The sequence below is a fragment of the Alosa pseudoharengus genome, unplaced genomic scaffold (assembly GCF_046254945.1).
Source record: "Alosa pseudoharengus isolate Yale_2024_CS ecotype anadromous, Long Island Sound unplaced genomic scaffold, YU_APseudo_1.1 YU_APseudo_1.1_scf_2, whole genome shotgun sequence".
NCBI classification, from domain to species: domain Eukaryota; kingdom Metazoa; phylum Chordata; class Actinopteri; order Clupeiformes; family Clupeidae; genus Alosa; species Alosa pseudoharengus.
This window is the reverse complement of record NW_027468663.1, coordinates 44,924,519-44,937,083: the sequence shown is the minus strand read 5'-3', so window position 1 is coordinate 44,937,083 and position 12,565 is coordinate 44,924,519. Positions and strand designations below refer to the sequence as shown.

At 43.4% G+C, this 12,565-nt stretch overlaps 2 protein-coding genes across 2 annotated transcripts; one reads left to right on the top strand and one right to left on the bottom strand.

Moving 5' to 3' along the window:
• Nucleotides 1–424: 424 nt before the first annotated feature.
• klhl6 (kelch-like family member 6) lies at nt 425–4,740 on the top strand. Its single transcript, XM_076295189.1, has 7 exons — nt 425–924; nt 1,071–1,236; nt 1,838–2,287; nt 2,505–2,742; nt 3,377–3,579; nt 3,686–3,899; nt 3,987–4,740. The coding sequence occupies exons 1-7, from the start codon at nt 650–652 to the stop codon at nt 4,277–4,279; spliced, it is 1,839 nt and encodes a 612-aa protein (XP_076151304.1). The 5' UTR covers nt 425–649; the 3' UTR covers nt 4,280–4,740.
• Nucleotides 4,602–9,779, bottom strand: ccnl1b (cyclin L1b). The gene is made up of 11 exons (XM_076295193.1): nt 9,466–9,779; nt 9,100–9,174; nt 8,746–8,858; nt 8,528–8,648; nt 8,379–8,443; nt 6,814–6,913; nt 6,540–6,644; nt 6,235–6,376; nt 5,653–5,752; nt 5,443–5,526; nt 4,602–5,272 (listed from the first exon to the last, which is right to left on the bottom strand). Exons 1-11 carry the CDS (start codon nt 9,709–9,711, stop codon nt 4,906–4,908), a joined length of 1,518 nt encoding a protein of 505 aa, XP_076151308.1. The 5' UTR covers nt 9,712–9,779; the 3' UTR covers nt 4,602–4,905.
• Between the last annotated feature and the right edge of the window lie 2,786 nt (nt 9,780–12,565).

The window sequence follows — 12,565 nt, the reverse complement described above, 5'->3', positions numbered from 1 at the left end:
GTATGTTGAAAGAATTGTATCCCTTTTTGTGATTGATGCATTTTAATACCACTCTTCTAGCAGAAATGTAGGGAAGGATCTTCAACTTGCATCATGCATATTTGCTGAAAGATGTGCAGATAGCCTGCACATTTGTGAAGATAGTTCCCTTTTTTCCTTCCCCAAAAACATTTGTGCTTCCCAATTGTGGAAACAATTTGTGATTCCCATGAAATTGCAATCGGCACCTTCATACATTTAAAAAACAAACTCAAACAAGGGAATTAATGTTATTCCTAAATGTTATGCATTGTGCTGCATTTAATATATCTGTGTGTTTAAATAGACATCCTCTAGTACCCTCATCAGGAGCCAGCCAGAAAATGACATATAAAAGGCCTTGTTGCACAGGACTTTAGCTTACAAGGAAGTAGATTTGAGCAACTGCTTCGCTTCCTGTTTTTGCACCTGCCCTCACAGTTAAGACTGTGACATGAAGAGGAAGTCTGCACAGAGGCCGTTAACATTGAGGCCTGTTGAGCAAGGTTGACATTGTCTCTTGACGCTTCATGCGGGGTTGCCTCTATAGAAGTGTTGGTATTTTCCTTTGTTGATGCTTCTAGTGGAACCTGAAGCATCAACCACCTTTGTAGGGTGACCAGCTCTGGTGATGGGGGAGAAGAGCCCAGCCGGCACCCCCCTCCAAGATGAGGGGGCCAGTGGGCCAGGAGAAGGATTGGGAGTGGGCATGTTAGAGAACTCCACGCAGGAGGATCAGAACAATGGGAGTCTCTCATTCGACGATGCCGGACTCCCCGTGCAGCTTCAGAGCGGCTTGGAAACACTGCGATCTGAGAGCTCTCTGACAGATGTGACGCTCCGAGTCCAAGGGGTGGATTTCGCCTGTCATCGGGTTGTGCTGGCCGCCGCCAGCCAGTACTTCAAGTGAGTCCAAACCTCCACATCTCACAAACAGGGAGAGAGTGTGTGAATTTTGTTAAAATGTCACACTGAAAGATTGAGTTCTGTAAACAAGGTTTGAAAACAATGCCCCTCTGAAAACTGTCTTCTGTTTGGGTGTTTACCTTCAGAGCCATGTTCTGTAGTGACCTGCGAGAAAAACATGAAGACAAGATCAGTATTAAAGGGCTCGATGCAGAGACCATGGAAATCCTCCTAAATTACACCTACACAAGCAAGGCACTCATTACTCAACACAATGTGCAGAAAATACTGGAGGCAGCCAGCCTATTTCAGGTGACATTATCATACATGCTTTGACTTGCCTTTGTTTTTGTTGTTTTTTTCAATCATGCTTTTTTGTCTCCTGAATGCTTCTAATCATTATTCCAAGCTGCTTGCCTGACATTCATAACAAACTGTAATAATGTACTTGTTGCAGACAGACGGGGAACACTTTTTCTTTCTTTTCTTCATTCTCTATGCCTCTATGAGTCAAAAAACAGGATGCAGTAGTGGTCTCAAGGCACTTAGACAGGGAAGTGAAATTGACCCTTGTTTACTTGTACACATTTTTCCATCTGGTCTGGTCTGATGGGCGTCTGCTGGGTGGCTCCACATGTTTATAGCACACAATAAATGTCTGGTTCCATAGGCTGGGTCTAAACATCACTGAAGCATTAGAGTGACAAAAACATTAGACAGATTTGTATTTGTGTAAGGCTAGTGTTTTAGATATTAAAACAAATGATCATTTCTATTTGTTTGATCAATATTATATATATTTTGATAAATGTGGACACTGATCTGATTCTTTGGATGATGTGTAATAGTATTATACTATAATAATCTTTGAGGGAAAACTCAATAAAAAAAATAAATAATTGTCTCTCTCTAGTTCACTCGCATAGTAGAAGCCTGTGCCAGCTTCCTGGCAGAGGCCCTCCACCCAGACAACTGCGTGGGGATCCTGCACTTGGCCGACACGCATTCTCTGACCAGCCTGAAGGCCCGCGTCCAGTCCTACATCCTGCAGAGGTTCACACTGGTGGTGGCCCATGAGGAGTTCCTGGAGCTGCCCGAGGACCAGCTGGTGGGCCTGCTGCAGCGCGACGACCTGGCCGTGTCCCAGGAGGAGCACGTCTTCGAGGTGACCATGCGCTGGGTCAGGGCCCGTGAGGCCGAGAGGGCCGCCGCCCTGCCACGGGTGCTCAGGCACGTACGGCTGCCCCTGCTGGACCCCTGCTACTTTGTGGATATGGTGGAGGGAGATCCACTGGTCCGCAAGTGTGAGGGGCTGTTCTCACTGCTGCAGGAGGCAAGGGCCTATCACCTGTGTGGGAGTGAGGTCAGCTTATTGTCTAATTCATGACAAAAATGATTTTATTCAAGAACAGACTCATCATTGGTGAACTCGATAACAGTAAACAAAAGCTGGCAAACTTTAGTATTTTTGTATCAGAATTGTCCATTTACTGGTCAATGCAGTGTATTCATGTTCCGTACATGCCATTGAAAACTGGTTACAGCGCTGGTCTTGTCTCAATGTTTTCCCACATTCCCAGGTAATTTCAGAGCGCACCAAACCAAGAATGCAGGAGTTCCAGTCGGAGGTGTTCATGATCATCGGAGGCTGCACCAAGGACGAGAAGTTTGTGTCTGAGGTGACATGTCTGGATCCACTGCGCCGGAGTCGTCTGGAGGTGGCCAAACTACCCATGACCGAGATGGAGACAGAGACTGACAATAAGAAATGGGTGGAATTTGCTTGTATAACATTCAGGAATGAAGTCTATTTAACTGGTGAGTGATTACCGGTATTTCAGTTTTCTCTCAAAAATAGTTGGCCATAAAGAGTAGGCTAATGTGAGACTTGTAGGCTAATGTGAGACTTTTATACGTCATTTCATCATCGATTGTGCTAGATAATACTGCTAGTGTTAGAGCAGTGCTAGATTATATTTGAAGAGGATGTGGCAGTTATTTCTTATTTCACAAGCTTCTCACAATCTTCACCAGCTGAGCAGTTAGTCAAGTTGCTGGGCGTGACTCCATGGCCTGCCTGAACGTTATGCTCCATTTCTACATTCCTTCACATCATTTTCTAAACATGAAATTCAATTCAGCAGAGAATTTCTACATTTTAAATTATTTACAGCTCAAATAAGTCATGTATGTTTATTCTGTGGTTTGGGTATTGTGGTTTTAGTATTGCATTCCTTTGTTCTGAAACTGATTACATTAGGATATACAGGCTATTTAATTAATGTCTCAGGATCAGATCAATGTGTTGTTCATTATTTTGGTATTAGATGTACCAAATCCTTGTCTGCTTCTATGTACTGTCATGCCCATAACTGGCATCATCATTTGGGCCGATATATTTGGATTTGATCTCAAAGAGGCCTGGTAAATGGGTTGGGGTTGGTTTCCACAGGTGGGAAGGAAACTCAGCATGAGGCATGGAAGTACAACGCCTCCCTCAACAAATGGATACAGATTGAATACATGAGCCACGGTCGCTGGAGACACAAGATGGCAGTTGTGGGTGGAAAGGTTTACGTCTTGGGAGGTTTTGATGGAATCCAAAGACTGAAAAGTGTGGAAGCATACGACCCTTTCCACAACAGCTGGTCTGAGGTAGGTTGTGTAATGGGATTAAGGAATTATGGAATACAGCTGCTCTGATGACAAATTGTGATCATTTTTCTTTCAACCGCTTGATCTCTTCATTTATTTCTTTCAGGCTGCCCCACTCTCCCTCTGTGTCAGTTCATTCTCTGCAGCCAGTTATGAAAAATGCATATACGTAATTGGAGGAGGTCCCAATGGCAAACTGGCCACAGACAGCATGCAGTGCTTCAACTCAAAGACAAATGAATGGACTCTCAAGAACCCAATGCCTGTTGAGGCCAAGTGCACAAACGCTGTCACCTTCAAAGACTCCATCTATGTTGTTGGTATGTATCAGACTAACTATAGGCCAGGGACATAACCTACATCTCATTGATTACAAAAACGAATGAGTTTCTGCTCTCCTTTTAAAGGTGGCGCGATGAAGGCACTGTATGCTTACAGCCCAAAGGAGGATGCATGGAGCCTGATGACCACACTGACCTGCGAGAGAGCCAGTTGTGGAATTGCAGCCTGTAACAACAAACTCTTCATTACCGGAGGCCGAGACGACAAGAACGAGGTCATCGCCACGGTCCTGTGCTGGGACCCTCAGGCTCAGCGGCTGACCGAGGAGTGCGTGCTGCCCCGTGGAGTCTCTCACCATGGCAGCGTGACCCTGAGGAAGTCCTACACTCACATACGGAGGATTGCAACCCCCACGTGACCACGACTTGTGCACTGGGCATCACAACATGAAAAAGAACTTGATAATCTGCCTATAACTTTTGTTCAAGCACTGGGAAGTTACTGTGTACAGGTACTTCCCCTTGAACATGTCTATACTATGTACATCATGTCTTGCTTTTATGTAACATTAACCCCATGCATTACCATATTTTTTCATTGTTACATTGTAATAATACCCCTTAATGCCTTACAGTAATAGACTATATAACCACTGATTGTTTAATTTTGTTCTGTATTACTATTCTACTATTCTACTACTTATTCTTATACAGTCCATTTCATTACAAAGAACAAGGGTGTTAAAAATCAGCATTTCTTTTATTTTTTATTTTATGAAAAGACATTATGTACAAAGAACTCTTTCTGTTTGACTTCATAAAAATATACTACATATACACAAACATTCGTAAATCTAATCAATAAACGCAAGCAACAATATGCTCTATGCGTTCCATCCCTGATCGTAGGTTCAACAATTCAGTTGTTATTCCCCCAGTTTATGCCTAGAGCTGAGACGGACTGTAAATGTTCGATCCCTCAGTTGTGTAATGGCGTGGCCTGTTCCTCTGCAGCCTCTTCGGACAGCCCAGCCGAGGTGACCGCTCAGCGCCGGTGCCGGCTGTGGCCGTGGCTGGAGTGTGACCTGCTCTGATGCTTGCTCCGCTGGCCGTGCTCCCTGGAGCGCGAGCGTTCCCGGCGGTCCCGGTGGTGGCTCCGGCTGCTGCTGCTGTGCTCGTGCTTCCGTTTCAGGTAGTCCCGATCACGATCGCGGCCGCGGTCCCGCGAGGTGGAGGGCGAGCGGCTCCGGGAACGCCGGCGTTTGATGCTGTGGCGGCTACCCTCGCTGCTCCGGTGCTCGCCTTTGAGGTGGGGTAGGAGCGGCGACCGGTGGCTCTTGTGTTGCCGTGGCGACGGGCTGTGGCTGCTGTGAGAGCTGTAAGTTCCAGAACGACTGCGTCTGCTTGTGATTCTATTGGAACAAAAAACAAAAATTAAATAGCAGATTCAAGCCAAACAATTATTACTTTCCATCATGAAAGTCTTTAAAACTGTTAGCATCGCCTAATGTAGACCATGCTGAGATAAGGAATACTATGGCTAACATAATCACTGTAATTTGATGTGAATGGTAGCACTTACTGCCTGTGAGGGGATCGGGAATGTGACCGTGACCGGCTGTGGTTTTGACCATTTTGAAAGGTTTCCTTGGCATCCTTGTTGAGACTGAAAAGTAAAGAAGACAATAGTCTGAGTCATGACTGTGACAAAAAATTCAGATTCTCAAAAAACTCTTCACATAGTCATGTGTCCCTGAGCAGCCTTGTAATGTAAATGGTACAGGCGTATTACCCATTTGGGGGTATTTTGGAGATTGGCTGCCTCTCTTCCGATTCCTTTGGTGGTTTGCTGACTGGTGACTTCTCTTCTAGTTTCACTTCCCTTGGTGAACCTGCAAAAAACATATTTACGTCAATTATGTACAAAGCTTTGATGAACACGTAGCTTAGCTTCGCCCCGCTATAGCTCCCAGCTCAGGTTTTGCAGTCTTACTGTTATAATCTGGAACTGATGTTTGTATTTAATATGAACTGATAAACCATTCTAAAGGGTGCACCTATCAGCGATCACTGGGTAATTAAGCATTTGTTTGAAATGTTGGTGTAACAGTGACGGGTAGGTCTGATGGTCAGTTCAAGAATTGAAGCCAGGGCAAGAATGTGCAAATTTAGGGTAAAGCGGGCAAAGACATTGTTTCCTGATTAGTTTTGGGAACAGGCTAATTATGTCAGCTTGCAATGTTGTGGCAAAGGAGGACTGGACAAATACATTTCTTTGGATTCAAAATTAACAACGTTAATTTGGATCTGGTTATACCAGACTAATTAATTAATCTGCACAAGAGAACAAAAACACAAAAGTTAGGACACTCACATGGTTTGGATGCAGGGGAGAAACCCTCGGCGCCAGTGAAGGCAGGGGTGCTATTGGGATTCAGCCCCTTGGCCTTGAGCTTGGCTTCGTCCAGGAGAAGCTTCTTCTTCTCCACCTCCCTCTCCAACTGCTCGTAGTTTGGCTGTGAAATTTGGAAAAGACCCTTCAGTGCCCCTTTCTGAGGACCACGATTAAATAGTTTAAATATGCGTCACAATCTATCTCCACTCTTTGCCTAAAAATAACCAAATGATGTCAGTGGGGTGTTTTCTTTGAAATGTGTATGGAATTCCACTGTATATTACCTTCTTCCTGGAATAAACCTTCAAAGTGCTGATGCAGATCTCTTTGAGGTCCTCCTCAGTACCACCAAACAGAAGAAACCAGTGTGGTTTAGCAGGCAGAGGGATCTGTAAAGCAACACACACATTGACAGGAAGTGATTAAGTCTAAAGCGGAAAAGCACACACATGGGCATTTTGTCATAATCACTACACTGGAAGTGCTTTTTTTCAGCTTTCAGACATCAAAAAGCCCCAAGATACAAATAGTATTTATGCCATACATGTATGAACAAACCTGTAGAGCTCGGGCTGCGAGGTAGATACAGGCACAGGCAATGGTCTCCGCTTCAAATCTCACAAACACGTTCGTGCGAAGAGCGTCATTCATGTAGTTCCTGAGGGTAAAGAGACACAAATACACACCTACTATGCAACACCTGACGCACTGACCTGAAGACACTTTAGACACTTAATTTTGGAGTCTCAAACTTTGTCCTTTCTCTCTCAATAAAGATGTAGCCAGGATGGTGAAGTTCAAGGGAGCTGTCCATAACCCACAGTATTCCTAAAAAACATTACTGACATGCTCATGGGTTTAAACAGGGAACTACATTGGCATTGTGACAAATTTTGCACTGTTCTTACCTGGAGGAACAAATTCAGTATATTGAAAAGGGGCCAAGTGATGAAAATTAACTGAGCACAAAATCAGCTCATAAACTAAAATCTGTGAGTGAGTGTTCTTTACTTCCATAATGAACACACACTCATAGTCTTTTGCCAGTTATAATTACAAGAATTTCACTCAGACAATATGTACACCATGGATAAATGACGTACCGTGAAAAGCCTAATATTTGGGCAATGAACAAAAGTGGCTATCAATGGCACCCGCAAAAAAAAAAAAGAAAATCCTTGACACCCCAGGCACACAGGCTGATGTTGCCTGGTAGCAAAGGCCCCCCCATTCAGAGAATCTCCGCTGAGAGCTCTCACTGGATTGGCCGTCTCGAAAAGGCCAGCCATTATGGAGGGGGGAATTCCTGAGGTCGTGCTGCAGGAGGAGTTCTGAAGTTTCTCTGACACTTACCACCATGGGCTACCCTTTAATCAAAGAGTAGAAAAAGGACAAAGTTAAAGAGAGCTCTCCATTTGCAGTGATCTAATTTGTATAGAGTAATATGCAAACTCATGTAACCAAGGAACACAGGTGTCAAAGCTTTCTGAAGACAGTTCAGCAGACTCATTTGAAAATCAATATGAGAGAGAGGGTGTGGCCAGAACGCAAAACCCTGGCTTACCTGATTAAGTAAGTAATTCCAAGTATGGTCTGTGCCAACCAACCAACCAACCAACATGTAACACATGCTTTACAGTGTAGTGTTGCCACTAGATCACAGCAGTGCTGTTCAATCACTCTTCCGGCTTGATCACCTACCCACCCATCACTTATTTGGGTTGTTGACCCATTCTAAGTTGGAGAGTATGCTGTAGAAGTTCAATCTCGGGGTGTCATGACGGTTTACAAAACCTGTTTCCTTCCAGGTTTGGACTTCCAGAGTCAAATAGAGGTCTGGAAGCCCTCCCAAAATAATAAATACGTAGTTTGGTTGGCTCAGGAGTTATTATATTTTGCCTGACAGTTGGGCATCGACTGCATTCACACAAGTCAACCAGTCATATCCACTGCCAAACAGTTTGGTCAAGTGGATAGACACAGAACAGACTAGTGGAAACACAGCAAATGGATATAGATCTTCCCCTGTCAAACTGTGTGTCAGAGAAAAATTCCACACCATGTCCAGAGTAAATAGGTCAACAAATGTAACGGCACATGATTACAAAGAACAATGTCCTTACCATGCAGTCTGGACCAGCATCTGGTTCTTCTCACATTCAAGGACTTGTAGATACATGACGATGATCTAAGACCAACGAGAATTTGGTGATTTGGGTGGCGATAAAACTTGGGGTGTAAGAATGCACAGAGAAGTGCAGGTTAAACTCACCTTGTGTGGATGTTTGACGTGAACACAGAATCCCAGTTCCTTGAGAATGCGGCGCTCTGCTTTGATGACTTGGTTTTTGGTGTTGATGTAGTTCTGGTCAAGAACCAAGGGTGCGTATGACCTGATATGAAAAATAAAATTACATGATTCAATGACTATCATAATGAAATGAATTCAATGTATGTTACATTCAGTACCATTACAAGTGACTGACTCACCGTTTTCTATCCCTGTTTTGTTTCAAATGATGGAACACATTGATCACATCTCTCACTCGTCTAGGAGACTCTTCAATTTTCGAAGCCAAATTTATACAGGACATGGCGACAATCTGGAAATCACGTTGATAAAAAAGGTGTTAGAACAACCACCTGCCTTTGAAACCTTGCCTGTTAATTCAAGTCCTCCCAAACGCAAGAACAACAAAATCAACAAGTCGTCATTAGGTTAAATAGGCATCCAGTTTAGCTAAATCAACTTTAGTGATTCTCCCAGAGCCGTATAACGTTAGAGATTTGGATTCTGCGACCCAAACCTCTATCGGAATATTCCGTTTAAATACCCCAACTTACCTCGAAACTATGCTTGATGAACGATTTCGAGTAAAAGAAGCGTTGGAAAAGGACTTGTCCGGTAGCCATAGCCACCTGTAACACATGAAAAAAAACTCAAATGCAGCAGCAGTTGTTTGCTAAGCCAATGACTCATAGTGCGTCATGCCTACGTTGACTTGCCTTGCCTGCTTAGAAGCTAGTCGGTAGACAAAGACCGCTCTCTCAACCAAACCTAGCATTAGCTAACGCTCGCTAGCTGATTACCCAGCTAAAAATAGCTGTCCAGATCATTGAATTGGCACAAAACAAATCTGATTAACATTTCGTAACGCTTACATTACCACAGATATAACAAGTGTATGTATTACTGAGTGTATATCAAACCTGTGGTAACCGCAAAAGAATCCCAGCAGATTGAATCAACTCGCAACCCAAGATCCGAAGGTCCGTCTCTGTCTCGAGGTCGAGGCCATCGAGCATGGAGGGTGTCGGAGAAAGCCTTTCCTCGGGTATTATTGAACTATCAATCGCAAGATATACCTCGGAGTAATGTTTATCTCCAATTAAAATACCCTCATTGAGGGCAGGGGTGTTCAAATGTGGCGATGCTATAATGTTACCCAAAGACATCTTCACACTCGCTTCGGTACAGAATGTTACAGTGGCAAAATGAACAGCGGAAATAAACTTCGCAACGTCTAACGAGCGTCATAAGCGGAAATGACTTCATCATCATATCCGGTAAAATGTTAACGCGAGATCAGGGGTGAGAAGAAGCCAAAGCCAAAGAATCCACTGTCTATGAAAGAATCAGAATCAGTTTTTTTATTGGACAAGTAGGCTATACTTACAAAATGAATTTGACTTCGGTAGGTGCTAAACTCTCTGTAGTAGTAGGCTACAAATAGACATGTAGTAAAACATTCAATATACAATAAGTAGGCTAATAAAGACACATACTGTACAATATAGACAACAAACACATAGTATTAACATAATACAAAATAGGCTACAATATACAAGTAAGACATAGGCCTAGTATCAAGACAAGTACACATGGAGTGGAGTGGATATAAAGTGCAGAAGTAATAGCGTAATAGTGGAAATGTATGTATGTAATGTGTGCAAGATGCATATTGGGATGATAAGTGGGTGAATGGCCAAAGAGGGGATGACGCCACTTATCTGCAGTTCAGTACAGTGATGGCAGAGGGAAATAAGCTGTTCTTCTGTCTGGTTGTTTTTGTGCGCAGGGATCTGTAGGGCCTGCCAGAGGGAAGGAGGTTAAAGATAGTGTATGCAGGGTGTGTGGGGTCTTTGATGTGCTCTGCCCGCTTCCTGGTCCTGCCAGTGTACAAGTCCTGGAGGGAGGGCAGGGGTGCACCAATAATTTTTTCAGCTGTCCTAATTATGTGTTGTAATCTGCGTTCGTCCTGTTTTGTGGCAGCCCCAAATCAAGCGGTGATGGATGTGCAGCTAGGGATGGATTCAATGACAGCATTGTAGAAGATGGCCATCAGCTCTTGGTAGGCCATGCTTCTGCAGCTGCCGTAGGAAGTACATCCTCTGCAGAGCCTTTTTAAGGATGCCGTTGATGTTGGACTCCCACTTCAGATCCTGGGAAATGATGGAGCCCAGGAACTTCAATGAGTCCACATTTGACACTGGGCTGTTGGATATTGTGAGGGGGGCAGCACTGTGGGGTGCTTCCTAAAGTCCACCACCATCAGTCTTTGGAGTGTTTAGCTTTAGCTCTAGAAAAAGATCTGTGAGTTTAAAGAAGCTCATTAAGCAGGCTATTATTATAACCTATTGGTTTGTTTGTTTAGTAGGCTACTGAAGAAATAAGGGCAGAGAGAAGACTTCACTCATAAATGTTATGGGTGGTTATGGTATTAGCAGACGCTTTTGTCCAAAGCGACATACAAATAACAGCTGATTTAAATATGCACAGCAGTAGGCTTGGATAATTGCAAAGATGACTTTTGCTTCTTTATTTACTTATTAACTTTTTTTAGGTTACTGATTAAAAAAAAATCATCAATCATTGAATTGATACTGAGCTACTCACTCTGAAGATTTGTTTCATTCTTTTCATTTTAACAGCTTAACACTTCCCATTAACAGGGTGAATGGCCAATTTATCCTTGCCCTTGGCCAATTACAGTTGGCTATTAAAACATGAGGGATCAGGGTATTAAAAAAGTATTATCTTTTGTGATTGAGAGATGTTTCACCAGTGCACGTTTATATATGCCATAGGCCTATAGCAAGGAGGGAAATGAGAAGCTTTTTATTTATCCACTAAACATCTGAAATTTCAGTGTTATGAGAGTATCACACTGATGTCCAATTTTCACTTTAATTTCCAAGAATTAATCGTCCTCTGATGAGCTTTGCTAATTCATCCACTTTGGCCTGCAATTGTGTGCTATTGATGCAGTATAAGCCTGAGGGCAACCACCTTACACTCAAATACATCATAATCTTGGACACTTTAATCAAACCAATCACTGTTACTACTGGCAGGTATTAAGAGATTTCCTCATGTAATCCAGACTTTCCCTTACATGAAAAAAATGCTCTTATACTACCTCCTTTGGGGGTTAGACATTGTGAGCACTTTTGTGTAGAGATGCACATGTGGTTGTGGAGTGTAAAAGTAAAATTTGTTCTAAGACGTATAGATGATTATTACAATGTTGTTGGGAAAGATATTTTTGGCCTTACTGGCAAAAAGATAACATGGAAATCTACAAGTTCCACAAGCACAAAGCCCAATATACAAATTAAATACACAAAGTAGCATCTGTCAAAGAAGTAATTTGGGACTCTGAATTGCTTTTCAGCACCTGGTAAACCATGTAATTAAAATGTCATATGTATTATGAGTCATCTGTTCCATGGACCGGGGGCTGGTGGGCTAGAACAGCTATCACCCAGAGACTTTGTACAGATGAGGCCTCTGAAACAATCACGCATGTGGCCTTCCACAGATAAACAACAGACATGTATCAGCTAATGGTCCATGTCTGACACAACAATGGACACAATCTCCACCTCTAAGAAATGTTTACAAGTGTGTCTGCTGTGGTCAGGATACATTTCCCTGTTACTCTACTTTTGTACACCTTTTACAAAAAAAAGAGAGCAGCTGTATTTTCCCCTCACACTGTAATGTTTTCTTGGGGCCCTGTGGCAAAGAGGCTCAGCAGCAAGTGACAGGCCAACAGCACTGCGGAGGCTGAAGCCAGCGGATAGTAGACACAGGGCTCCTGTTTTGGTTCTCCCTGACCCTCTCACCCCTCACTTCAGTCCTTTGCATCTCAACGTGTAAGGCCTGAGGTAATTTTTCCCATTTTGCAATGTGGCGTCAGTGGAAGGATGCCAGGGTGTGCACTGGGACTATTACAAGGGTGGGGAAAGGAGTGGAGTGTTAATAGAAAAAATCATGCCACAGTGCCCCCACTCAAACACCCAGCCT

Coding starts and splice junctions, on each gene's coding strand:
- ccnl1b (XM_076295193.1), bottom strand. CDS start 9,711: ATGTCTTTGGGTAACATTATAGCATCGCCACATTTGAACACCCCTGCC. Junction 6,914..8,378: donor ATGCTGGTCCAGACTGCATG/GTAAGGACATTG, acceptor CTTTACCCTCAG/GAACTACATGAATGACGCTC. Junction 5,273..5,442: donor TCCCGATCCCCTCACAGGCA/GTAAGTGCTACC, acceptor TTGTTCCAATAG/AATCACAAGCAGACGCAGTC.
- klhl6 (XM_076295189.1), top strand. CDS start 650: ATGGGGGAGAAGAGCCCAGCCGGCACCCCCCTCCAAGATGAGGGGGCC. Junction 2,743..3,376: donor GAATGAAGTCTATTTAACTG/GTGAGTGATTAC, acceptor TGGTTTCCACAG/GTGGGAAGGAAACTCAGCAT. Junction 3,580..3,685: donor TCCACAACAGCTGGTCTGAG/GTAGGTTGTGTA, acceptor TATTTCTTTCAG/GCTGCCCCACTCTCCCTCTG.